The sequence below is a fragment of the Myotis daubentonii genome, chromosome 2, assembly GCF_963259705.1.
Source record: "Myotis daubentonii chromosome 2, mMyoDau2.1, whole genome shotgun sequence".
NCBI lineage: Eukaryota > Metazoa > Chordata > Mammalia > Chiroptera > Vespertilionidae > Myotis > Myotis daubentonii.
In genome coordinates this window covers 120,714,321-120,740,844 of record NC_081841.1, presented here as the reverse complement: position 1 = coordinate 120,740,844, position 26,524 = coordinate 120,714,321, and the positions used below count along the sequence as shown (strand labels likewise).

At 37.9% G+C, this 26,524-nt stretch overlaps 1 protein-coding gene across 4 annotated transcripts in view; it reads left to right on the top strand.

Annotated features, from left to right (window-relative positions):
* The window catches only part of NBEA (neurobeachin), a 990,744-nt gene that overhangs the window by 476,337 nt on the left and 487,883 nt on the right, over positions 1 to 26,524 (top strand). For all 4 annotated transcript variants that reach the window (XM_059684425.1, XM_059684424.1, XM_059684423.1 and 1 more), the window contains one exon: positions 4,743 to 4,804. In XM_059684425.1, coding sequence (XP_059540408.1) covers positions 4,743 to 4,804 — 62 coding nt within the window. The remainder of the gene's footprint in view (positions 1 to 4,742; positions 4,805 to 26,524) is intronic.

The window sequence follows — 26,524 nt, the reverse complement described above, 5'->3', positions numbered from 1 at the left end:
TATTTTTAATTTATCAACTACAGTATTACTCTTTGAATGATGTTTTCTAGATTTATTCATTTAATTGGTTCTTATTGAGAATGCACTCAGAGCACCACCGTAGTCATGAATGTCTACTGTTCTCCTCCTTGGAAGAGGGCCCTTGCTGAAAGATAACTCTGATGCTACTTAAAAAGATGAATTCCACCTATGAATACGATTCCTTGCTGTTGCTGTAATGCTTAAAACCTTTCACCACCCACCTTGAGGAACATCCTGCTAGAGATGGACTTTTTCTACACCACTTTAAAGCTCTTTTATTCATCCTCTACTTCTACAGGTACATAAAGTCAACCTACACATTGAAAAGAGTCTGACAACTTTGTATTAAAAGATGGTCACTGTACCTTTCAATGTTCTTTGTATCAAAGAAAGATAGCTGTGTTCCAAGGTCAAAGTTTAACTTTACACTCATTTTACAACTTAAGTGTTTGTTTTTTTGTTTGTTTGTTTTAATGGTGAGAGAGTGTAGTTCTGAAAGTTAAAGTGACTTCTTAACCCTAGTAAGGGTGAGCCCAAAAGAACTACCAGTGTTTTGGATAACCATTTACTCAGCTCCGCCCATTTTTTGTTTGTTGCCTGGATCTGCACCACCTCAAATTTGTCTACCTAAACTAATCATCTCAAGTACTTGTATGTTAGCCACTCAGTTAGCCAACCTTGTCTTTCAACAAAGTAGTTCATAATATACTGAAAAGCTCATACTACCCAGTTTGTCTTACTATATATGAAATATCTCCAATATATATATAGGCCTTCTTCTCTTACATGTTTATTATCTACACTCCAGGTATTCACTTTATACTGGTAACCTGGTACAGTATACAGTATTGAATTAGTAGTTCTAGTCAGAATATTTATGCTGGTGAATGTATATTTGCTGATGAAAATGTTCTATTTATTGGCCAATACTTCTAGATTCTGCTGTAGAGGCACACATGTACAACTCCTTTGGGGACACTTTTTAATTGAAGGCAGGAAAAGTCATCATGGAATAGTAATGCCAAAACTGAGCCATAAGATCATTTCCTCATTTTATAACTTGCTCTAAAATCTTCCTCTTAACTTTCAAAAACATATATAATTTTATTTCTTTCAATCTTTATCTATCTTTGAATTGTAGGCTAGCTCTCTAGTCCCACTTTCAAATACTCCCTAAACTCTAAGTCATCCATCTCCCAAGGAATAAAGCCTTTCAAAAAAATATTTTTTTGCTCTCTGCTCCTTCTGTACTTCTTGCTTATGGTTGTGCTTGTTGTCCCCATGTCTGACAAATATATGCTGTTTTTTCCAAGAAAACTGTCAGAATCATCCAAGTTGAAATTAAGCAGTATGACCTTTCTTAGTCACACATTTCCATCCTATTAATGTCATCTAATTTATGTAACTCTACAGCAAACATGATAAGAGCTCCCAAGTTAGATGACTTGAATTCAAGTTCCAGTTCCACCACTTACTGAGTGAAATACCTTGGGCTAGTAACTGAGTCCTTTCATTTCTTATCTATCACATGGGTTAACAATAATTAATTCAGAGTTGTTAAGACAATCGAATGAGATACTGTATATGGAAGTGATTGTAAATAATAAGTCTCAATGTAAATGTTGGGTAATCTAGAAATTGGATTAATGTATGGAACATGTGGAAGGTGTATCAGGGGTCCTCAAACTACGGCCCGCGGGCCACATGCAAATACAAATATTGTATTTGTTCCCGTTTTGTTTTTTTACTTCAAAATAAGATATGTGCAGTGTGCATAGGAATTTGTTCATAGTTTTTTTTAAAACTATAGTCCGGGCCTCCAACGGTCTGAGGGACAGTGAACTGGCCCCCTGTTTAAAAAGTTTGAGGACCCCTGGTAGATGATGTCTTGTTCATTATTGTAAATTCCTGAGTGCAAACACTATACTTTGCATATATGAGGAAATATCAAAGAAGTGAATTTGATTATGAAATCCTTGCCAAACCCAAAAAAGGAAAAACTCAACCTGTTTAAGACACACACTTATAAGATATATGCTTTATCCATTTATAGCCAGAGTTATTTTTAGCATCATTAGGAAATTTGGCTATTTGAGCTTATGACTAAAGTTATACAAAACCATTTTTATAATCACATCTTAAATTTTTAAATATGAGTGTCTTTTTTTATTTAGAAAGTATACAAGGACAGAGTGTTATCAGACTGCTTTATTTTCAATATCACTAAAAAAATATTGGAGTTTACCTGTTTTTTTTTTTAATAATACTTTTGTTAACACTTAGAAATAGTTGCAACCAAAGTGATTATATAATTTTTGAAGGTTGGTAAGTCTTCCAAAATTGCCTCTACTGTGTTCTCATTGTCAAGGTTAGTGTTTTGTTTTTCTTTTGAAGAGAATCCATTAATTAATATTGTTTAAAACTAATTAGAAAACATATTAGTTTAGTAAAGGTGTGAGTGTTTGTGGAGTTGAAATCACAGTGGCTTTTTTCAAAATACTGAGAGTACTGTTTATAATCTGCAATTTTTCTATCCATTTGTTATAATTTTCTTGGAACAAAGTATTGATTAAGCATTTGTTTATATTTTTCTTATGATAGTACTTGTAAAAATTATGAATGTTTTTGTTACATGGAGATTTTATTTTGACTGTTCATTTAAAACATTAGTCTGTGAAAAATGAATGTAACTGCATGTTTTTCCTAATTTTTACTTCAAGTTGTTATGTATTTAAAAACTCTTAATGCACATAACATATATGGTGACTGATTCTTTGTATAGCCACTTCAAATAGCCTTGTAGTCTAATCATTCTTTATATAGCCTTACAGTTTAAATCTAAATTCATATGCAGTACATATCTTAATTATGATCTTCTTGCTATACATAGTCCTTTGGCCTTTTACTTGGTTTTTCTGTGTCAGAATTTCAAATAGTTGAGTAGCCAACAGGTAATAAGTGTCCCATTTAGCTTCTTTCTGCTCTAGCTCCTGCGCACCAGAATTGCTGATCAGTTATGCCGATTGTCTCTTAAATGAGCTTCTCACATCTGCCTCTTATTTCATTAGTTAACTGTTTGCCCAAAGATCTGATAAGATGGAATACTAGCACCTTTTTGCAGCTTGTTCTATCTGTACAATAAGGGTAGGGTCATCAGCAGAGTGGACACAAAATGGTATTTATCATGACCTACAACAAATAAACATGCTAGTGTCTAGAAAGCAATTGAAACTGTTTATTGAAATCACCTTAAGACAGTGATGGTGAACCTATGACAAGCGTGTCAGAGGTGACACGCGAACTCATTTTTTTGGTTGATTTTTCTTTGTTAAATGGCATTTAGATATATAAAATAAATATCAGAAATATAAATCTTTGTTTTACTATGGTTGCAAAGATCAAAACATTTCTATATGTGACACGGCACCAGAGTTAAGTTAGGGTTTTTCAAAATGCTGACACGTCGAGCTCAAAAGGTTCGCCATCACTGCCTTGAGAAGACAAAAATTACTGGTTTTGCTTCAAGTCTCCATTTAGCCACCACTAATGTAAGATGATGGCATTTCTTACTGTAAAAAGCTTTTAATGATTACATTTGTCCTCATATAAAAAGAAAAAAACTAACAAGTTAATTTAAAAAAAAAACAACAGTGACAAACTTGTAAAAGTATACTATAAGTTAGCAATTAGTATCATCATTATTAGTATACTGTCATCCAGAGGTTATTACTTCTTGGTTAATCTTCCTCATTGTTGACACTTTTAAAAAGTACCAATCGTGATCTGCTTTGTTACATGTTATACAGCAGTTATCATTATTATTGGAAAAAGTATGGATGATTAGTTAATGTTTATAGGAATAATATTTTCTTGCCTATGGAATGAGAATAAAAATAGTATATAACAGAGTTTAAATGAAAATTAAATGAGACTATGCACCTAAGGCACTTAACACATAGTGCCCATCACATAGTAAGTGATCAATAAATAGTAGCCATTATTTTGTAAATATTTAATTTTTCTCCCTCCCCCGATATCTATTCAGAGACTTTGGAAGCAGAACCCTGAAAGATTTTATAAATGTTGTTTAATATGTTAATTGTGTAAAATTCCATTTCCAATATATTTAAAATCATTTAACAACTGACAACCAATGCAGAATTACCTATTTGCAAATTATTTTAATTGTTCCTTTTGGAAGAAAATGTAGGTAGATCTTCAATGATTATTGTTCTGTGCTTCAAGAAAGAATCACATAACAAATGTCATTGTAATGAAAGTAGGCCTAACTACCTCATCAATTTTGGTAACTATTCCCACCTTATTTAAATATAAGAAATGCCTTGACCAAATAAATAACCCAAACATGAAGTCAATTTTTAGTATTTTTTACATCGTGAATACCTGAATATTTAAAAATTAATGCTATAAAATATCTCAATGGTAAAGGCGAGATAAGTGGTGAAGGAAGGAAACTTGAATTGGGGGGTAAACACACAATGCAAAATACAAATGATGTATTATAGAATTGTATACCTGAAACCTAAGTAATTTTATTAACCAATGTCACCCTAATAAATTCAATAAAGTATATGTTAGTGAATGTATCCATTTATGTTATTTTAGGAATTCTAAAGTTAAAACTATATCATGAATTAACTTGGAATGATAATGTGTCTTCCATTGTAATTTCATTTTTTGTAAACCCTTCTTTATTATAGGCCTTGTTTGTATGAAGTCCAGTACTTCTGTGGTTGAGCTTGTTATGCTGCTTTGTTCTCAGGTACGAAATCTCATTCACTTGATTTTTTTTGTATGTCTCTAACAATAGAATGATTATGCATATATATGTATATGTTTATATATTTTAAACTTTCATTTATCATCTCATAGATGAAAAAAGTAATTTATATTGAGATATACCTATATGTAGATGATCTTACCATGTAAATATTGAAAAAGTCTCCCTCCCCCTTCTTCTACTCTCTGTAGCCTTCTTATTCTTTCCCACCTTTCCTATCCTGCTATTGTTACCTATCTTTTTATCTCCATATATATATATACAAAATTTGTTATTTATCTTTTTATATCCCATCTTTTAAAGATGATACAATAAAATTTATCATTTTAATTTTTACTATTAATTACATGATTTCTTCTCTGTTGGATTCAAGATAATGAAAATTAAGTTTTTTGTTTTTTTTTATGCAATAGCCAGAGTATAAATACAGCTCATCAGTGGGTTGTCTTTGATGTAATACCCTTCTCTTTTCTTTTTGTAAGTGGAATTTGTGTATTTCAGTGTAAATTCTACAAATCTACTTGTGCTTTTCTTTAGTAATCAAAATTAAAAATAGAATAGTAATTGTTGGATATTTTTTCTTCCTAGCAATTATAATAAAATTAAATATATATATATATTACATTTTTCTGATAACTAAATTGGGTACCTAATGGTCTTTCTTCTCACCAGCTCTTTCAAGTATGTTTGTGATTCTGATTTTTATTTAAGTATACATATTTTGTAATATGAGAATGAGAAAAGAGGTTACTTATGTTTTGTAATAAGTATTATAACATTTATTCCTAGTTTCCTCAACAAAAGTAAAGTACAATTAAACAGTTTCTAGTTACTGACCAGAGGTTTGCCTAAAAGCTGACTCCCAAATAAAAAAACAATATGGCTTCAGTAGATCCTGTAAAACATCAGCAAAAATAAACCAAAAACTTACCGATAGATTTCCATTCTTCAGGTTTACTTTCTTCAAGAATATGTTCATAGGGAAATCGTTAGGTCCATTTCCCCCTTTTCAGCCAGCAAGAATTTTAAAAAGACATTAAAGAAAACAGCATCCCCAGCAGGAGTTCATCTTCAAGGCATTTGAAATTTGTTACCTAATACCCGAGTCCTGAGTTCGAGAGACATTCTGAGAGATCTATCTGGACCTTTTAGGATCTTAATGATGCACATTAAAAAAATGCTTTTATGAAAAAATAGCTTTAAATTCCTTTTTCCTTAGCTCTGGTTTTCACTGCAGTTGAGAGAAATAAAGAGGAGTGTAGCATTAGGGTCTAGTGTCCTTGATGGCCTCATCATCTAATCATAGGTTTAACATTACTCATTTGCTGGCTCCAGGAATTCCTGCCATTAAAGGCCCTAGAGATGAAACTTTGCCTCAGATATTGATTGAAAGGAAGAGTGAGAAATTCAAGCTCTCTATGCTGTGCACTTTCTTTCCGTGTTTCAGCAAAGCAATTATAAGCATGTCTCTCAGTTTGATTTTTAAGGTAATTTTAAAAATAATTCAAAGTGCATTTAAATATTTCAAGTGGTTAATTGATTAAATACACCTCATGGAAGTGACTTAGAAATGTATGTTTGTTTTTTAAAAAAGCTCCGTCTGTATTTTCTCTTAAGCTCAAATGTTGCTTTTCACAAAATATTTTTAAAGAAGCAGATGAGTAATTTCTCTTTTTACAATTCAGGTGGGAGAAGTTTATATTCTACTTCAAAATTATAAAACCATCAACCATCGTTGTAGGTCATTAATTGTTCCATGGATGTATATAAAACCTTGGTTTTAAGGACACAAGAAAATGGATGCCTTAAAAGTTTCTAAAAATAATCTATCATTGTTCTTTACCAGTCAAATTCAACATGATTTATATTCTAGTTTCACCCATTAGCAGGGCATCCCATAGCAGTAGCAGACTTCTGATGAAGAGAAATAACTATAGTTAATGCTGCTGTGGGAGATTGCTTGGCATAGCACTCTCCAAAGCTGGGTTCTCTTCTACAGGCCCTAATGCATCTCTTGAACAATGGAGCTGATCCCTGTAGAATTAGCACAGTTCTGTAGGCTGTGTTTGCGGCAAGGCAGAAGGCAATCCTAAGAAATCTTTTAAGCTGCAGAGTTCTGAGTTGTACTTACATTTTATTTTACAATCGCCTCTTTTAAGTATTGATATTTCTATGTTATTATGATGAGCAGTTATTACTACTAATAAAGTATTTAAAAATATGAATGAATAATATCCTATATAATAAAGAGCTAATATGCTAATTAGACCAAATAGCAGAATGACCGTCTGGACATCCTTCCGGCCAACTGTCAGGATAACCTTCCAGACGAAGCCGGGCTGTGAGGGCCAAACCCCTTGCATGAATTTCATGCACTGGGCCACTAAAATATAGGAATTACAGCTAAGATGTTATCCACACTGTGATTTAATTCTTGGTTAAAATAAACTTTTAATGCTAATGGAATATTCCAGTTTATTTATTTGTTTAAAATGTGCTTTACTTTTTTCCAAATTTATAAACCACCGAAGAATAAAATTTTGTTGAGAATGGGTAGCTAAGGGTTGAAAAAGGAAAGGAAAATGTAACATTTCTTGCAGCCCTTTTCTTTTATTTGCTACAACACATTAAATGCTTTTATTTTTTGTGCTTTCCATTTGGGAAATTTCATGTTAACTACTCTGATAATTAAGGATATTAGTTTTCTTTCCTTCTTATCTGAGCTCCTGATTAAACTTACTATTACCAGTGGTTTGTGTGCAAAATATGGTCTGAATTTACATGAGATCACATTACAAGTGTCTGAAGGTACTTGTCAAGAATAATTCAGTTCATGTGGATAGCCTTTTCAGCTCCAAAGGACATGCCATCCAGTCTACCCTCCCCCCACCCACACCAGTGGAATTTTTGGTCTCTGTAGAAAACATATTTTATATTTTAAAAAGCTCTTAGCATTGCATTTATTTTTCCAGAAATACCCAAAACATTTTTTACTGTGTTTTGGATATTTTCCTTTTCAATGTAATATTTATGACACAAAATTAAATATTAATAATTGACTATTCTTACTCTCTTTTAATTTATATTAAAGTTGTACTTAGCATCTTTGGAAAAAAATGATTTTCTGTCATTTGTAAAATAAAAAAATCAAGATAGATATTATTTTGGAAAAAATCAGTGTTTAGTAATTTAAATATGATGTTTTCTATAGTATATCACTGGTCTAATGCTGTCTTCTCTAAACTTGTTTTAAGTTTTTAAAATCAGGATTATCCTATATGTGCACCTTATTTTACATTGTGTTCTGATTGTGTTGTATTCTTTGATGAATAGCAGATTTAGTTTTCAAGTAAACTTCTCTAGGTACTGTAATAGTTTCTAATTATTTCCAGACTTTTTTTAGGAAGTCTCCATCAGAGGTACTCCAAGAAAAATGGAGTGATGTTATCCCATAGGATTTCTTTAAGTTTTCATAAGTAAAGCTTAGCAGATGTCATTAGCATTTTTCTATGCCTTATCTGTCAATAGAAAATGTTTTATAAGTTGAGAAACTTTTATGTAAAAAATAATGTCTCTCAGTATTTAAGTACTTGCTGACTTGAAGCACTGATTAAGCAAATGTAGGCTTAATAAATTATTTTTAGTCTCATTAAAAACCCAAACATGGATAAGTGACATAAAGCAGAACTCAGCCTTGCAAGTCTCCCTAGGATCTGTGTATGAAGTTATTAACATGAATTATTTTGTGGTTTTGTTTGCCTTTCTTCTTTTCTAAATACTTTATATACTTAAAAAAGGATTTTAGTGACTTCACTGATGTGATCAAGGCCATAACACAGCACTTAAAAATGAACCACAACTGAAGAGCAATCTTCCTTTTTCAAATGATTTGGCCTTTGAACATTTAAATTTTTCATTTTTCTTCAATATGATACAGTTTAGTCAGATCGTATGAAGCAGAAAGTCATACTTTTCATCTAATTATAATAAATCTAACATTGAAGTACAAAGGCACAGATAAGATGAATATGATGGTCTACTAAGGACTGTTCACTCATGAGTAGTCAGCATTGAAAAGATTTTCGGGGTGTATAATAAGAAGATTATGAGTGTAAGAAAACTAGGGATGGACTAGATTATTTTTTAAAGCAACTTTGGAAGTAAATCCTATTTATCATGAAGAAGTTATATCATGTTTAGTTATGTAATTTTGTGACTTTTTTACCATTATGATGGTTACTAAAGATTTATTAATGTATTTTTCTATTTCTTAATGAGTCTAGTGCTCATCTACAAAGTTGCCCATTATGTAGCTCAATTTGAAATCAATAAAGAAAAAAAACTATGGCATGGTATTTTAAATTGAATATAATTAAATTCTACCTATGTATGGCTTCAAACGTTGATCCTATAAACCAAGAATAAGATTTTTTGGAAGGTTTTACTGAGATAGTCTAAAGACAGACCCCTTAAAGCTAATAGGCATTCTATCAACATTAGTAGGGAAGGGGGTTAAGTCTTAGGAAACAGTCTGAACAAAGGTCTGGAGACAAGTGAACCTGTTATGTTCTCAGACCTGTGACCAAAATCATTTGAGGCACATCTGAAATTAAGTAAACAGACCATATTTATTTAGGCTTGTTTGGTTAGGTGGGGAATTACCCATTTCCAGGCTATGCATGAAACAATACTTTCCTTGAGGGTATCTATACTAATAATAGGGTAATATGCTAATAGGCAGAGTGGTTAGGGGCTATCAGGCCGGCAGGGGAGCAGATAGGGGCATCAGGCAGGCAGGCAGAGGCAGAGGTGATTAGGCAGGCAGGCAGGTGAGCGATTAAGACCCAGCAGTCCTGGACTGTGAGAGGGATGTCCGACTGCCATTTTAGGGGTCCCAGATTGTAGAGAGTGCAGGCCAGGCTGAGGGACCTCACCCCCATCCCATGCACGAATTTTGTGCACCGGGCCTCTAGTTTTTAGTATAAAATATTGTAGTGTATTGGTAGGACAGAATTGAAGTTGATAAGAAATTTCTAACTTGTGAATAGTATTGAGTGTTTTGCAGTTTTTGCCTTCACAGGCATGCCTCTATTTTTAGAAAGAATGAAGATAAGGTTTCATTCCTGAATATCTAACAAGTTCCTGCCTTTTTCTCTGGAAGATGCCTGACTCCAACTCTCATCTGTGGTATAATATCATATCAAAGTTAAAGGAACAAAATTGGCATTTAAAATTTAGGAGTTGCAATGATTGTATCATCTCTATTGCCATAAAGTTTGTAACATCCCTAAGTATAAATAAAAGTTAAGCTGGAGATTGAAAATGTGGTGATGAATAAATATCATTTTCAACTTGGGTCATAATAATGATTTTAAATTATTAGACAATATTCAAGAAAATATAAACATTTTGGAGGGAAAAAAGAGGTTATAAATATTGAATAATCAGAAAAATTCTATTTATTGTATGTTGGGGAGAATGCCTACTGAACAAATCTAATAGGAGGGTAGACTCAGCTATTTATTAGCTATAGCATCCCTCTATGAAAATTTAATCAAAGATGTAAAAAGCATAAAATTCAAATTACTTTTTATCATTTACATGAGGTCTTCTATTGATGATTTCTTTTACTTCAACTGGAGAAGTTAGGAGGCATAATAAATTTTGAGTCAGTCACTTTTATGTTATAAAATATTTTTCTAAGCAACCTATAATGTATGTGATCTAAAACTTTCATTCTCGTATATTAATTAGTTCATATTCAACAGAGAAGGAAAATGATGGATGAACAGTAGTTTTGAGTTCATCTCTGTGACAAGGGTTAACTATAAAAATGAGAAATGACAGTCCTATTCTAATGTCTGAATTCTTATAATTCTACTAAAATCGGGACAAAAAGAAATCAGTAACCTTGGTCACTTTTAGGTTAATCCTAAAAGACTGCTACAGTTTCTGTGGTAAAGGAGGAATGTAGCATATTCTAAAGGTTTAGATTTCCCTGCCTCACTGACAGACCACCTCCCTGACCTAAAAGCCCTTTCTATACTTTGCCACAATATCCTCCCTTTTCCTTCTTCCCAGTTATTTTGTTTTGTTTCCCCTCAATTTTATTTTTCCACATTTATATTATGTAAATTCTTTGGTTACATTATAACAACTTTGAAAAATAGTGTAAACAGTGTTCATATGGGGTGTCCCAAATGTATACATACATTTTGAATAATTTTAAAGGCAGTGTTTATTTTTCAAAAATATATTTTTATTGATTTTATTGATTTCAGAGAGGAAGGGAGAGAGAGATAGAAACATCAATGATGAGAGTGAATCATTGATTGGCTGCCTCCTACACGCCCCACACTGGGAATCAAGCCCACAACCTAGGTATGTGCCCTGACCTGGAATCGAACTTTGACCTCCTGGTTCATAGGTCTATGTTCAACCACTGAGCCATGCTGGCCTGGCATAAAGGCAATATTGATTAAAATACATTTAATTTTCAAAATTGAGCTATCAGCTGTTAGAGTGTGTATAAATTTTTTGGGACACCCTGTATATTTCACAGTCCTACAGCTATAATATATATTAGTAGGACAAGGGAATGTATATGCTCTTGTTTTTTTGATATTTTTTTTCTTTGTCCTATGTATATTTAAACATACTTTATTTTTACTAGCTATCATATAATGAGTAACTTTGGTGTCCTCCTTTTCTTTTTTTTAAATTTCTTTATTGGATAAGGTATTACAAATGTATCCTCATCCCTCCAATAACCCCCATCCTCCCCCCCACACACACTCATGCTCTCATCCCCCTGTTGACCGTGTCCATTGGTTTGGCTTATATGCACGCATACAACTCTTTTGGTTGATCTCGTCCCCTTACCTCCACCCTCCCCTTCCTTCCCTCCGGGGATTGATAGTCTGATTGCTGTTACTCTGTCTTTGGATCTGTCCCTGTTCATCAGTCTATATTGTTCTCTATATTCCACAAATGAGTGAGATCATGTGGTATTTATCTTTCTCTGACTGGCTTATTTCACTTAGCATAATGCTCTCCAGTTGCATCCAAGCTGTTGCAAAAGGCAAGGGTTCCTTTTTTACAGCAGCGTAGTATTCCATTGTGTACATGTACCTAAGTTTTTTAATCCACACATCTGCTGATGGGCACTTAGGCTGTTTACAAATCTTAGCTATGGTGAATTGTGCTGCTATGAACATAGGGGTGCATATATCTTTTCTGATTGGTGTTTCTTGCTTCTTGGGATATATTCCTAGAAGTGGGATCACTGGGTCAAATGGGAGTTCCATTTTTAACTTTCTGAGGAAACTCCATACTGTTCTCCACAGTGGCTGCACCAGTCTGCATTCCCACCAGCAGTGCAGAAGGGTTGCTTTTTCTCCACATCCTCTCCAACACTTGTTGTTTGTTGATTTGTTGATGATAGCCATTCTGACAGGTGTGAGATGATACCTCATTGTCATTTTGATTTGCATCTTTTTCTCCATCAATTGATGCTTTTTCTGCGTCAATTGGTATGACTGTGATTTTTATCTCTCAATTTGTTTATATGATGTATCACATTTATTGATTTGCGGATATTGTACCATCCTTGCATCCCCGGGATAAATCCTACTTAGTCATGGTGTATGATCTTTCTGATGTATTGCTGGATCCTATTTGCTAGAACTCTGTTGAGTATTTTGGCATCTATGTTCATGAGGGATATTGGCCTATAATTCTCTTTCATTGTGTTGTCTCTATCTGGTTTTGGTATTAGGGTGATGCTGGCTTCTGTATGTCCTCTTTCATAAAGTGTTTATTTAGGTCCCTTGCCCATTTTTTAATTGGATTGTTTATCTTCCTTTTGTTAAGTTCCCTGTAAATGTTGGAGATTAAACCCTTATCAGTGATATCATTGGCAAATATGTTCTCCCATGCAGTGGGCTTTCTTGTTGTTTTGCTGATGGTTTCCTTTGCTGTGCAAAAGCTTTTTATTTTGATGTAGTCCCATTTGTTTATTTTCTCTTTAGTTTCCAATGCCCTAGGAGCAGTATCACAGAAAAAATTCCTTTGGCATATGTTTGCGATTTCGCTGCCTGTGGATTCCTATAGTATTTTTACGGTTTCACATTTTATGTTTAAGGCCTTTATCCATTTTGAGTTTATTTTTGTGTATGGTGTGAATTGGTGGTCTAGTTTCATCTTTTTGCATGTATCTGTCCAATTTTCCCAACACCATTTACTGAAGAGACTGTCTTGACTCCATTGTATGCTCTTGCCTCCTTTGTCGAATATTAATTGGGCATAGTGGTTTGGGTCGATTTCTGGGTTCTCTATTCTATTCCATTGATCTGTGTGCCTGTTCTTGTGCCAGTACCAAGCTGTTTTAAGAACAGTGGCTTTGTAATACAGCTTGATATCTGGTATTGAGATCCCACCTACTTTGTTCTTCTTTCTCAGGGTTGGTGCAGCTATTCGGAGTCTTTTTTTATTCCAGATGAATTTTTGGAACGTTCGTTCTAGATCCGTGAAATATGCCATTGGTAATTTAATGGGGATTGCATTGAATCTATAGATTGCTTTGGGTAGTATGGACATTTTGATGATGTTGATTCTGCCAATCCATGAACACGGTATGTTCTTCCATCTGTTTATGTCTTTCTCTATCTCTTTTTTCAGTGTCCTGTAGTTTTTCACATATAAGTCTTTTACCTCCTTAGTTAAGTTTATATCTAGGTATCTTAATTTTTTTGGTGTGATAGTAAATGGGATTGCTTTTTTAGTCTCACTTTCTGTAAGTTCACTATTAGTGTAAAGAAATGCCTTAGATTCTTGGCATTAATTTTGTATCCTGCTACCTTGCCAAATTCATTTATTAAGTCTAATAATTTTTTGATGGAGTCTTTAGAGTTTTCTAAGTACAGTATCATGTCATCTGCAAATAAGGACAGTTTTACTTCTTCTTTTCCAATTTGGATGCCTTTTATTTCTTCTTCTTTTCTGATCGCAATGGCTAGCACTTCCAGTACTATGTTGAACAGGAGTGGTGAGAGGGGGCATCCCTGTCTTGTTCCTGTTCTTAAGGGAAATGGTTTTAGCTTTTGCACATTGATTATGATGTTGGCTGTTGGTTTGTCATATATGGCTTTTATTATGTTGAGTTATGATCCTTATATTCCTACCTTGCTGAGAGTTTTTATCAAGAAAGCATTTTGAATTTTGTCAAGTGCTTTTTCTGCGTCAGATATGACTATGTGATTTTTATCTCTCAATTTGTTTATATGATGTATCACGTTTATTGATTTGCAGATTTGTACCATCCTTGCATCCCCGGGATGAATCCTAACTTAGTCATGGTGTATGATCTTTCTGATGTATTGCTGGATCCTATTTGCTAGAATATTGTTGAGTATTTTGGCATCTATGTTCATGAGGGATATTGGCCTGTAATACTCTTTCATTGTGTTGTCTTTACCTGGTTTTGGTATTAGGGTGATGCTGGCTTCATAGAATGACCTTGGAAGTGTTCCTTTCTCTTGAATTTTTTGTAGTAGTCTGAGGAGGTTAGGTTTTAGTTCTTCCTTGAATGTTTGGTAAAACTCCCCTGTGAAGCCATCCGGCCCCAGGCTTTTGTTTGCTGGGGGCTTTTTGATGACTGCTTCAATTTCTCCACAGTTATTAGCCTATTGAGATTTTTAGATTCTTCCGGATTGAGTTTTGGAAGATTGTATTTTTCTAGGAATATGTCCATTTCCTCCAGGTTGTCTAGTTTGTTAGCGTAGAGTTGTTCATAGTATTTTTGAACAATTTTTGAATTTCTCTGGCGTCTGTTGTTATTTCGCCTCTTTCATTTCTGATTTTGTTTATTTGAGTCTTCTCTCTTTGCTTCTTGGTGAGCCTGGCTAGAGGCTCATCAATCTTGTTTATCCTTTCAAAGAACCAGCTCTTGGTTTCATTGATCTTTTGTATTTTTTTTTGGTCTCTATGTCATTTATTTCTGCTCTAATCTTTAGTATCTTCTTCCTTCTGCTCCTTCTGGGCTTTTCTTGTTGCTCTCTTTCTAATTCTTTGAGTTGTAGAGTTAGATGATTTACTACCATTTTTTCTTGTTTTTTGAGATAGGCCTGTAGAGCTATAAACTTCCCTCTCAGGACTGCTTTCATTGTGTCCCATAGGTTTTGGATTGTTGTGTTTCCATTGTCATTAGTTTCCAGGGTGTTTTTAATTTCTTCTTTGATCTCATTGGTAACCCAATCATTATTTAGTAGCATGCTATTCAGCTTCCAAGTGTTTGAGTATTTTGGGTTGTCCTTATTGTAGTTTATTTCTAATACTAGAGGCCCCGTGCACAAAAATTTGTGCACTGGTGGGGGGGTGTCCCTCAGCCCCACTTGTGCCTTCTCACAGTCTGGGACTCCTCGGGAGATAATGACCTGCTGGCTTAGGCCCACTCCAGGGTGGCAGAGGGCAAGCCCAATCCCTAGGTGCCTGCCCCGCAGCCCCTGGTCGGGCTCAGGGCAGTGCCGATTGGGGAGTTGGGGCACCACCCCCTGTCATGCACAGAGCAGGGCGGATCAGGAGGTTGTGATGCCACCCTCAGTCACTCTCAGGGTAGGGCCATATGGGGGGTTGGGGCGCCGCCCCCTGTCACACTCAAGGCAGGGTCGATGGAGAGGTTGCGTTGCCACCCCCTGTCACGAACAGAGCAGGGCAGATCAGGGGGTTGGGGTGCTGCCCCCTGTCACGCACAGAGCAGGGCTGATCAGGGGGTTGGGGAGCTCCCCCCTGTCACGCACAGAACAGGGCCCATCAGGGGGGTTGGGGCTCCATACCCTGTCACACACAGAGCAGGGCCGATCAGGGGGTTGGGGACCTCCCCGCTGTCATGCACAGAGCAGGGCCAATCAGGGGGTTGGGGAGCTCTCTCCTGTCACGCACAGAGCAGGGCCGATCAGGGGGTTGGGGAGCTCCCCCCTGTCATGCACAGAACAGGGCCCATCAGGGGGGTTGGGCTCCGTACCCTGTCACACACAGAGCAGGGCCGATCAGGGGGTTGGGGACCTCCCCGCTGTCATGCACAGAGCAGGGCCAATCAGGGGGTTGGGGAGCTCTCTCCTGTCACGCACAGAGTAGGGCCGATCAGGAGGTTGTGATGCCAACCTCAGTCACACTCAGGGTAGGGCCAATTGGGGGGTTGGGGCGCCACCCCGTCACACTCAAGGCAGGGTCGATGGGGAGGTTGGGGCGCCACCCTGTCACACTCAGGGCAGGGCCGATGGGGAGTTTGCGGCTCCACCCCATCACTCACAGAGCTGGGCCCATGGGGGAGTTGGGGTGCCACACCCTGTCACACACAGAGCAGGGCTGATCAGGGGGTTGGGGTACCGCACCCTGTCATACACAGAGCCGCAGCGCGATCAGGGCAGATAGGGAGGTTGTGGCCCCACCCCCTGTTCCACACAGAGCCGCAGGGCGATCAGGGGGTTTGGTCACTGCCCCCTGTCACCCTGCTCCAGGGGCCAGGAGGCCTCACTGCTCCACTGATCCCGGTGCTGGGAGGCATATTACCCTTTTACTATATAGGATAGAGGCCTGGTACATGGGTGGGGGCCGGCTGCTTTGCCCAGAAGGGTGTCCTGGATCAGGGTGGGGGTCCCCACTGGAGTGCCTGGCAAGCCTGGGTGAGGGGATTCTGGCTGTTTGCAGCTGGCCACACCCCCTTCAGGGTGGGGGTCCCCACTGGGGTGCCTGGCCAGTCTGGGTGAGGGCTGTTTTCAGGCTGGCAGGTGACTGAAGCTCCCAACCTCTCCTTTTTTCCTTTTTTTTTTTTTCTTGGATTTATAGCTGTCACTAGAGCTGAGAGCCGGCTTTAGCTGTGAGACCTCACTGCTGAAAGCAGGTTTCTGGATTTGTTTACTTTCTGTATTTGAAACTTTGTTGCAACTCCAGCTCTGAGATCCCAGATGACTGAAAGCAGGTTTCTGGGGTTTTGTTTAGCTTCTATATTTGTAACAATGTTTCTTAGCAGCTCAGAGTCCAGCAGCGGCAGGCAGGGAACCTGGCTTCCTCCGTCACTGGAGCAAGCAAGCCTCCTGTTCGTGTCAGTAGCCTGGCTGTTGGCCGCCATCTTGGCTGGCAGTTAATTTGCATATCCTGCTGATTAGCCAATGGGAAGGGTAGCAGCAGTATGGATAATTACCATGTTTCTCTATTATTAGATAGGATTATGCCATTGTGGTCCGAGAAGATGCTTGGTATGATTTCAGTCTTCTTGAATTTGGGGAGACTTTGCTTGCGACCCTATATATGGCCTATTTTTGAAAATGTCCCATGTACACTTGAGAAGAATGTATATTCCGTGGCTTTGGGGTGAAATGTTCTGAAGATGTCAATTAAGGCCATCTGATCTAGTGAGTCATTTAGGATTGCTGTTTCTTTGCTGATTTTTTGTCTAGAGGATTTATCCCGTGGTGTCAGTGGTATGTTTAAGTCCCCTACTATGATTGTAGTGTTGTTGATCTCTCCTTTGTTATCTTCCAGGAGGTTTTTTAATTATTTGGGTGTTCCTGCATTGGGTGCATATATGTTTACCAGGGTTATATTCTCTTGTTGTATCGATCCCTTTAGTATTATGAAGTGGCCTTCCTTATCTCTTGTTATGGCCTTCACTTTGAGGTCTGTCTTGTTGGATATAAGTATTGCTACCCCAGCTTTTTTTTCGTTTCCATTTGCCTGAAAGATATTTTTCCATCCCGTCACTTTCAGTCTGTGTGAGTCCCTTGTTCTCTATTTAAATGTTTAAATAACATTTAAAGTTATTATTGAAAGGTACTTGCTTGTAGCCATTTCTGTTTTTGTGCCTGTGTTCTTTCTTACCTTTATATTTCTTCTTTTTACAGCATTCCCTTTAGCATATCTTGCATTGCTGGCTTGGTAGTGATAAACTCCCTTAGCCTTTTTTTGTCTGCAAAGCTCCTGATTTCCCCTTCAATTTTGATTGATAGTCTTGCTGGATAGAGTATTCTTGGATTCAGTCCTTTGCTTTGCAACACTTTGTATACCTCCTTCCATTCCCTTCTAGTTTGATGTGTTTCTGTTGAGAAATCATTTGATAATCTGATGCGGAATCCTTTGTAGGTAACTCTCTGTCTCTCTCTTGCAGCCTTTAAGATTCTCTCTTTGTCGTGTACATTTGCCATCATTATTATGATGTGTCATGGTGTGGGTCTTTTGGAGTTCATCTTGCTTGGGACTCTCTGTACTTGTGTAACTTTTTCCCTCCATATCTGGGAAGTTTTCTGTCATTATTCCTTCAAATAGATTTTCTAATCCTTGCTGCTCTTCTTGTCCTTCTGGCAGCCCTATTATGCATATATTACTTCGTTTCATGTTGTCCCAAAGCTCCCTGAGACTCTCCTCCTGCTTTTTAATTCTTTTCTCCACTTGCTGTTCTGATTGAGCTTGTTTCTCTGCCTTATCTTCTAACTCACTAATTCGGTCCTCTTCTTCTTCTAGTCTACTGTTGAAACCTTCCATGGTGCTCTTTTTTTTTTTTTAAATATAGTTTATTGACTTTTTTTTACAGAGAGGAAGAAGGGAGAGAGATAGAGAGTTAGAAACATCGATGAGAGAGAAACATCGATCAGCTGCCTCCTGCACATCTCCTACTGGGGATATGCCCGCAACCCAGGTACATGCCCTTGACCGGAATCGAACCTGGGACCTTTCAGTCCACAGGCTGACGCTCTATCCACTGAGCCAAACCGGTTTCAGCCTTCCATGGTGTTCTTGATTGTAACTATATCACTTTTCATTTCTTCATGATTCTTGCATAGGTTGTTGATTTTCTCATCCATCCGGTGAATGAATTGTACACCCATTACTCTGAATTCTTTTTCTGTCATGTTGCATGCTTCAACTTCATTAATTTCCTTTCTTGGTGACTCCTCATTGTCTTTCCTCTGGGGGTTGTCTCATCTCCCCATTCTTATTATTTCCTGATGGTTCAAACATCGAGTTGTGTGGGCCTGGGCCATGTGCAGTGGGAGCTTCTCACCACCCTAGTGTCACTGGAGAGCTCTGACACTTAAGATGTGTGGTTGTGATGGGTTGGTGGGAATCAGGCTCGCTCAGCGTCAGCGTTACCAGCACTCAATTAGGCCTCGTGTGTGCACTTAGAATCAGGGACCCAGCCTGCACCATGCTGGAACAGAGTCCCCCCTGGAGTGTGTTGAAAATCAGCGGCCCCTAGCATGCACCAGGAGTCAGAGTTCCCCAAGAATCCAGTATCGGAGTCTCTTTTGCTTCTCACAGCCTCACATTGAGAATCATGGTCCCTGTGTGCACATGCACCAAGAATTCGAGTCACTGGCTCTTAGTGTGAATGCACAGGGAATCAGGGGTTCCAGGCGCAGGTGATGAACACAGTCAAGTCACTGGTGCTTGGTGCTGCTTCCTGCCCAGAGAATCGGCGTCCCGGGGCCTGTGCTGCACGGGACAAGTTCCCCATGTTCTCGCACTAGCCCTCAGGCCAAGATTCCTACAGCCCGCTCTGGGCGGGACCAGTTCCTGGTGTTTGCTCACTTCCAGGCTATGGCTTCTGCCACCTCTGGTGCACAGGACCAGTTCCTGGTGTTCCGGCACTTCCAGGCTAAGGCTCCCTAGCAGCACTGAGGCCCCGGCAAGGGGTGGGTCTATCAGTTACTATGGCACTGCCCACGAGCCTGTGGGGAGGGGGATGGGCTCTGTTACTCACAGAGTTCCGCCTCGGAATGTCTGGATTCTTGGTGTCCCTGGGTCTGTAGCTGTGGTCCCAGGTCTCTGTCTCCAGTGGCTACAGGGTCCTGATTTGCATCTGAGACCAGACCGGGTGGTACTGAGACCAGGATCTTAGGCTCAAGCAGCCCTCTTTCTCAAGATGACATGGTCTTTGTGCCCGCACTAGCCACCCAGGAGTGTCCGCACTGGTAGCGGGGCTCTGCCGTCTAGGACTGCCATGTTTAGCAGCCCCTTAGAAGACCTGCAGAATCTAGCTGTCCCTAGCTCATACACACACACACCACACATGTCCACACACTCCTCAATCACTAACCACGCTCTCACACTCTCTCCCTCTCTACCTTCCTGCCGGTCGCCATCCTCAAGACTCCTCCTTTTCTTCAATTGTACATTTCCTCATGATCATGTTTCTGTGGTTTTGTTTTTTAAATGATTATAGAGTCACAAGAAATTTTAAAAATAGTAGTCTTCCTCAAATAATGCTATCTTGTATAATTATGATACAGTATCAAAAACAGGAAATTGATATTGGTAAAATACTGTTAACTAGACATCAGACATTATTCAGCTTTCAATGTTTTGAAATGCATTCATTTGTATGTGCATCTAAAGATCAATGCAATTTCATTATATTGATGTAATTACCACTTCTATCAAAAACAGGATCATTACTGTTACTTCATGTCGTCCTAGTTATTTAAAACTTTTTGTTTCATGAAGCTTCTCTGGTTTATTATTAGTGACGAGTCGCGCGAAATCATGCGAGACCCAGGACCCCTCCCCCATCCCCCGCACCATGGGACCGCCCCAAGTCCTGGAGTCCTGCCCCCCATGGCCAGTGCGCTGTGGATGGCCCTGAGTCCTGGAGTGCCGCCCCGATGCTCCGCCTTTAGGCTGCGTGCAGCGGTGGCCAGGCCCCACTCCTGCAGCATGCACAACCATGGAAACCCCAGTAGAAGCCACGCAGAGCGGCCGCCGTCCCCGCCCCTGCTGCCCTGCCGCTGCTGTGTGCGCTGCCATCTTGTGATGGCATTATGGTGTGAGGGTCAATTTGAATATTGCCTCTTTATTATATAGCAGTGATGGCGAACCTATGACACGCGTGTCTGAGGTGACACATGAACTCATTTTTATGTTTGATTTTTCTGTGTTAAATGGCATTTAAATATATAAAATAAATATCAAAATATAAGTCTTTGTTTTACTATGGTTGCAAATATCAAAAAATTTCTATATGTGACACGGCATCAGAGTTTAGTTAGGATTTTTCAAAATGCTGACACACCGAGTTCAAAAGGTTTGCCATCACTGTTATATAGGATGGTTCTACTCACTCCATCATTCCCCTTAGCATTTAAAGTACATATATCTAGATAGTAAATATATGTACCTGTTGTACATGTTTACATGTTTTAATTGGATAACCTTATAGGTGATAAAGGCATGATTTTCTTTATTCATTAAATAGGAATTTCTTTTAGAATAAGTATCATATCCAATATATCCTCTCTTTTTAAACCATTCTATTCAGCCAATAAAGAAAATAAATATTATATAGTCTCATCACCATATTTATTTAACATTTATTGAGAGCATTTTAAATCATAGAATGTTTATTTAAACTATCCAAAAGGAAAAACTACTTAAGGATAGCACAAAAACCTTAAGTCTTCCAAGGTCACTTTATAGATATTTTTTTAAATTATGCTACATATTTACACCATAACAAAGTTTATTTTTCTGTTGCCAATGATGTCTTCTGTTTTGCTCACTATTGTGTCATCTACATCTAGAACAATGTTCAGTACATAGTATAGATACTTATTAATTACTTATTGAGTTGATTCATGTATAAAAGAAAAACAGTCCTTGATATTATTTGATTATTTTTTAAAATTGTGGTAAAATAGATATTTTTAAAAAGTGCCATTGTAACCATTTTTTTTTTTTTGTTAATCCTCACCTGAGGATAAATTTTCCATTGATGTTTAGAGTGAGTGCAAGGGAATGGGGGGGGGGAGAGAGAGAGAGAGAGAGAGAGATCAATGTGAGAGAGACACATGGATTGATTGCCTCCCTTTCATACCAGACCTGGGTCCAGGGTTCCAGCTTGCAACTGAGGAAAGTGCCCTTGACAAGAATTAAATTCATGACCCTTCAGTCCACGGGCTGACACTCTAACCATGAGCAAAACTGGCTAGTGCTTAACCACTTTTAAGTGGCATTAATTCAGTGGCATTAATTACATTCGCAATGTTATATAACCACCACCATTATTTATTTCCAAAAATTTTAACACCCCAAACAAAAACTCTGTACCCACTAAGCAGTTATTCTCTATATGTCTCTCTCCGAAATTCTCTAATTTACTTTTTCTCTATGATTTGACTACTATCAGTATTTGATAAAAGTGGAATCATACCATATTTGTCCTTTTGTCTGGTTTATTTTTCTGAACATAATATTTTCAAGGTTAATTCCTTTAACATGTATCAGAACTTCATTCTTTTTTTTTAATTGAATCTTTATTGTTCATATTATTACATTTGTTCCTCTTGTTTCCCCCCATAAGTCCCCTCCTCCCAGTTCCCCCCCACCCTCCGCCCTCACTCCCCACCCACTGTCCTCATCCATAGGTGCACGATTTTTGTCCAGTCTCTTCCCGCATCTCCCACACCCCTTTCCCCCCCAAGAATAGTCAGTCCATTCCCTTTCTATGTCCCTGATTTTATTATGATCACCAGATTATTTATTCACTTGATTCTTAGATTCACTTGTTGATAGATGCATGTTTGTTGTTCATAATTTGTATCTTTACCTTTTTCTTCTTCTTCCTCTTCTTAAAGGATACCTTTCAGCATTTCATATAATACTGGTTTGGTGGTGATGAACTCCTTTAGCTTTTCCTTATCTGTGAAGCTCGTTATCTGACCTTCAATTCTGAATGAAAGCTTGCTGGATAAAGTAATCTTGGTTGTAGGTTCTTGGTATTCATCACTTTGAATATTTCTTGCTACTCCCTTTTGGCCTGCAAAGTTTCTGTTGAGAAATCAGCTGACATTCGTATGGGTACTCCCTTGTAGGTAACTGAGTTTTTTCCTCTTGCTGCTTTTAAGATTCTCTCTTTGTCTTTTGCTCTTGGCATTTTAATGATGATGTGTCTTGGTGTGGTCCTCTTTGGATTCCTTTTGTTTGAGGTTCTCTGTGCTTCTTGGACCTGTAAGTCTATTTCTTTCACCAGGTGGGGGAAGTTATCTGTCATTATTTCTTCAAATAGGTTTTCAATATCTTGCTCTCTCTCATCTTCTGGCACCCCTATAATTCTGATGTTGGTACGCTTGAAGCTGTCCCAGAGGCTCTTTACACTATCTTCGTATTTTCGGATTCTTTTTTAATTTTGCTTTTCTGGTTGGGTGTTTTTTGCTTCTTCGCATTTCAAATCTTTGACTTGATTCTTGCGCTCCTCTGGTCTGCTGTTGGGAGTCTGTATAATATTCTTTATTTCAGTCAGTGTATGCTTAATTTCTAGTTGGTTCTTTATCACAACATCGAGGGTCTCATTAGATTTCTTGAGGATCTCATTAAGTTTATCAGCAGCTTCTAGACAGTTCTTGAGAGACCTTAAAAGTGTGGTTTTGAGCTCTATATCCTCCATTTATGTCATTTGTGTCCTATTTTTGTCTCGGCATTTTTTATGCTTTCTTGGTGCACCCCCTAGTGGTCTTTGTGCACAGTCTTGTTGTAGTTAAGCCTTGATTGTGGTAGGTAATACTGGGGGTGATTTGACCTCCAGGCCAACTGGCTGTCCAGAACTTCATTCTTTTTATGGTTGAATGATATTCTATTCTTTGTAAAGTTCTACATTTTATATAACCATTAATCTTTTGATAGACACGGGCTGTTTTCACCTTTTGACCATTGTAAATAATGCTGCTATTAACATTGGCCTACAAGGATCTATTTGAGTTTATATTTTCAATTCTTTTAGGCTTATGCCTAGGAATGGAATTTCTGAATCATGTATTAATTCTATGTTTAACTTTTCAAGGAATTGCCAACCAGTTTTCCACAATGGTTGCCCCATTTTACATCTTCATGAGGAATGGACATGTTTTCCAATTATTTCATATCATCTCCAACACTTATCTCTTTTTTTGTTTGTTTTAATTTGGGTTGCTGCTGTTTTTCATTTTAGTCATCTTAGTAAGTGTGAAGTGATGTCTTCTGGTTTTGATGTGTATTTCCCTAAGACTAATGTTGCATCTTCTAATGTACTTATTGGCCATGTGAATGTTTTATTTGGAGAACTGTCTATTCCAGTTATTTCCCAATTTTTAAATTGGGTTTTTATTGTTGAGTTGTACATGTTTTTAATTTATTCTGATTATTAAACCCTTATCAAGTATATGATATGAAGAGATTGTCTCCCATTCTGTAGGTTATTTTCATTTTCTTGATGTAGTGTTTTTGCACAAAAGTTTTTAATTTTAATAATGTCCAATTTATCTGTTTTGTTGTTTTTGTTACCTGTGCTTTGGTATCCTATTTATTAACTCATTTTAAGTTATTATTAACTCATGTATATGGGTATATACATACATATGTGTGTGTGTGTATATATATATATGTATATAGATATATATATACATATATATACACATATATTTATATAAGTATATTTGTGTTTTAAATTTACTTGCATAATTTCATAATCTACTGAGATCCTGGAAATCCTTTCTTTGTTGTTGTTAATCCTCACCCGAGGATATTTTTCGATTGATTTTTTTAGAGAGAGTGGAAGGGAAGGTGAGAGACAGATAGAGAGAAACATTGATGTGAGAGACACATCAATTGGTTACCTCCCACATGTGCCATGACCAGGGTCAAGGATAGAGCCTGCAACTGAGGTATGTGCCCTTGACTGGAATCAAAGCAGGTACTCTTCAGTCTACGGGCGGAGGCTCTATCCACTGAGCAAAACCAGCTAGGGCCTGGGAATACTCTTTATATTTATGTGATACACAAGTTTTCTTTTAGTAACCAACTAGATATATTTGCATATTTCCTAATGGTTTTTCTATGGTTGACTTTCATATCAGTAATCTTTTTGAACTGATCATCGATTATTCATTTCTTACATTCAGTTTTTCCTGTCATGCTTTTAGTAAGATGTTTATAAAAATAAAAAATAAAAATGAGAAAAGAGAAAAAACCATGATGGGGGCAGAGGTAACAGCATTTACTCGCCACCTCCCACAACCACATCTAATTTACAACTAAAATACAGAACAATCATCATTCAAAACCACCTGAAAGCTCGCTGAATGGAAGTCCTACTACTAAAGAAGTGAAGAGGAAAGCACATTGAGACTGATAGGAGAGGCAGAAGTGCTGGACGGGCTGGTCTGACACCCACATGTGCAGGTTTTTTTTTTTTAATTGGGAGGGAGATCATCCCTGCAGAGGCTGCCTCTGAGGAGTTAGGGTACCCAGGCCCACACTAGACCCCCAGTCCAGATTTCCAGAGCTTGGAAGAGTAGTTCCTATAACTTTGGGCTGTAAAAACCTGCAAGGATTGTGGTTGAGTGACATAAAGGATGCTGGAGACCTGGGCTGACTGGAGCTATATCTGAGTCTTCATCTGGCTGGCTCACAGTTTGCTCTGCCCCTGAGACTCTGCTCCATCCAATTGGCAACCCCACCCAAGCTCTTTGTAGCAGCTGTTCCATATGAATGCACTGTCCTGGCTCAGGCTTCAGACTTTCCTAAAATCTCTCAAACAAGCTGCATACAAGGTGTCACCATGCCCCAAAACTATCAATAAAAGGCCCAAGACCTGGCACTAGCACCAGCCTGCTTTGCTTCACAGCTGGACCTCACCTGGGCACTTCCAAACCCAATACAAATAGCAGTCATGTGCAGATCTCTCTGTAGCTCCTGCCTGGAAGCCCTAGAGCCAATGTACCTGATGGACAGCTTCAGACCATACCTGATTACAACTCTACACATCCACAAGTGACACAATCAAGGAGAAGAGTTGCTGAGCACCAAAGCCCCACTAAGCAAGTAGTGCTCCATAGGGGTGTTTCCTGCACAACTCTCCTACTGTAGTTGCAGTTGGTCCACACAATTGGTCAGGAGGTGACACCAAAAGTAATCAAGGCTCAACTACAACATAACTATGCATACAGCCCACACAGAGGTGCACCTATACTGCCCAGCTCAGGTGACTGGGGAGGATGAGCCACTTGGGCCCTACATGATACCTAGTATACAAGGTCACTCTTAACAACTCCAGGAGACATAGCAGCTCTACCTAATACATAGAAACAAACACAGGGAAACAGCCAAAATGCAGAGACAAAGAGACATGTCACAAATGAAAAAATAGAAGCAAGCAAACTACTGCATACAGAGTTCAAAACTCTGGTTATAAGGTTACTCAAGGGACTTAGTGAGATTTTCAAGGATTTTAGTGAGAATGTCAAAGACATGAAAAAGGACCAGTTAGAAATTAAGAATACACTAACTGAAATAAAGAATAATTTACAGAAATTCAACAGTAGAGTAGAAGATTCTGAGAATCAAATCAACAATTTGGAATATGAGGAAGTAAAAAACACCCAATAAGAAGAGCAAAAAAGGAAAAAGAACCCAAATATATGAAGATAGTAGTGTATGAAGCCTCCGGACAGCTTCAAGTCTACCAAAATTTGCATTACGGGAGTGCCAGAAGGAGAAGAGAGAGAGAGCAAGATATTGAAAATCTATTTGAAGAAATAATGACAAAACCTCCCCTACCTGGTGAAAGAAATAAACTTACAAGTCCAGAAAGCACAGAGATTCCTAAACAAGAGGAACACAAAGAGGCCCACCCCAAGACACATCATAATTAAAATGTCAAGGATTAAACACAGAATCTTA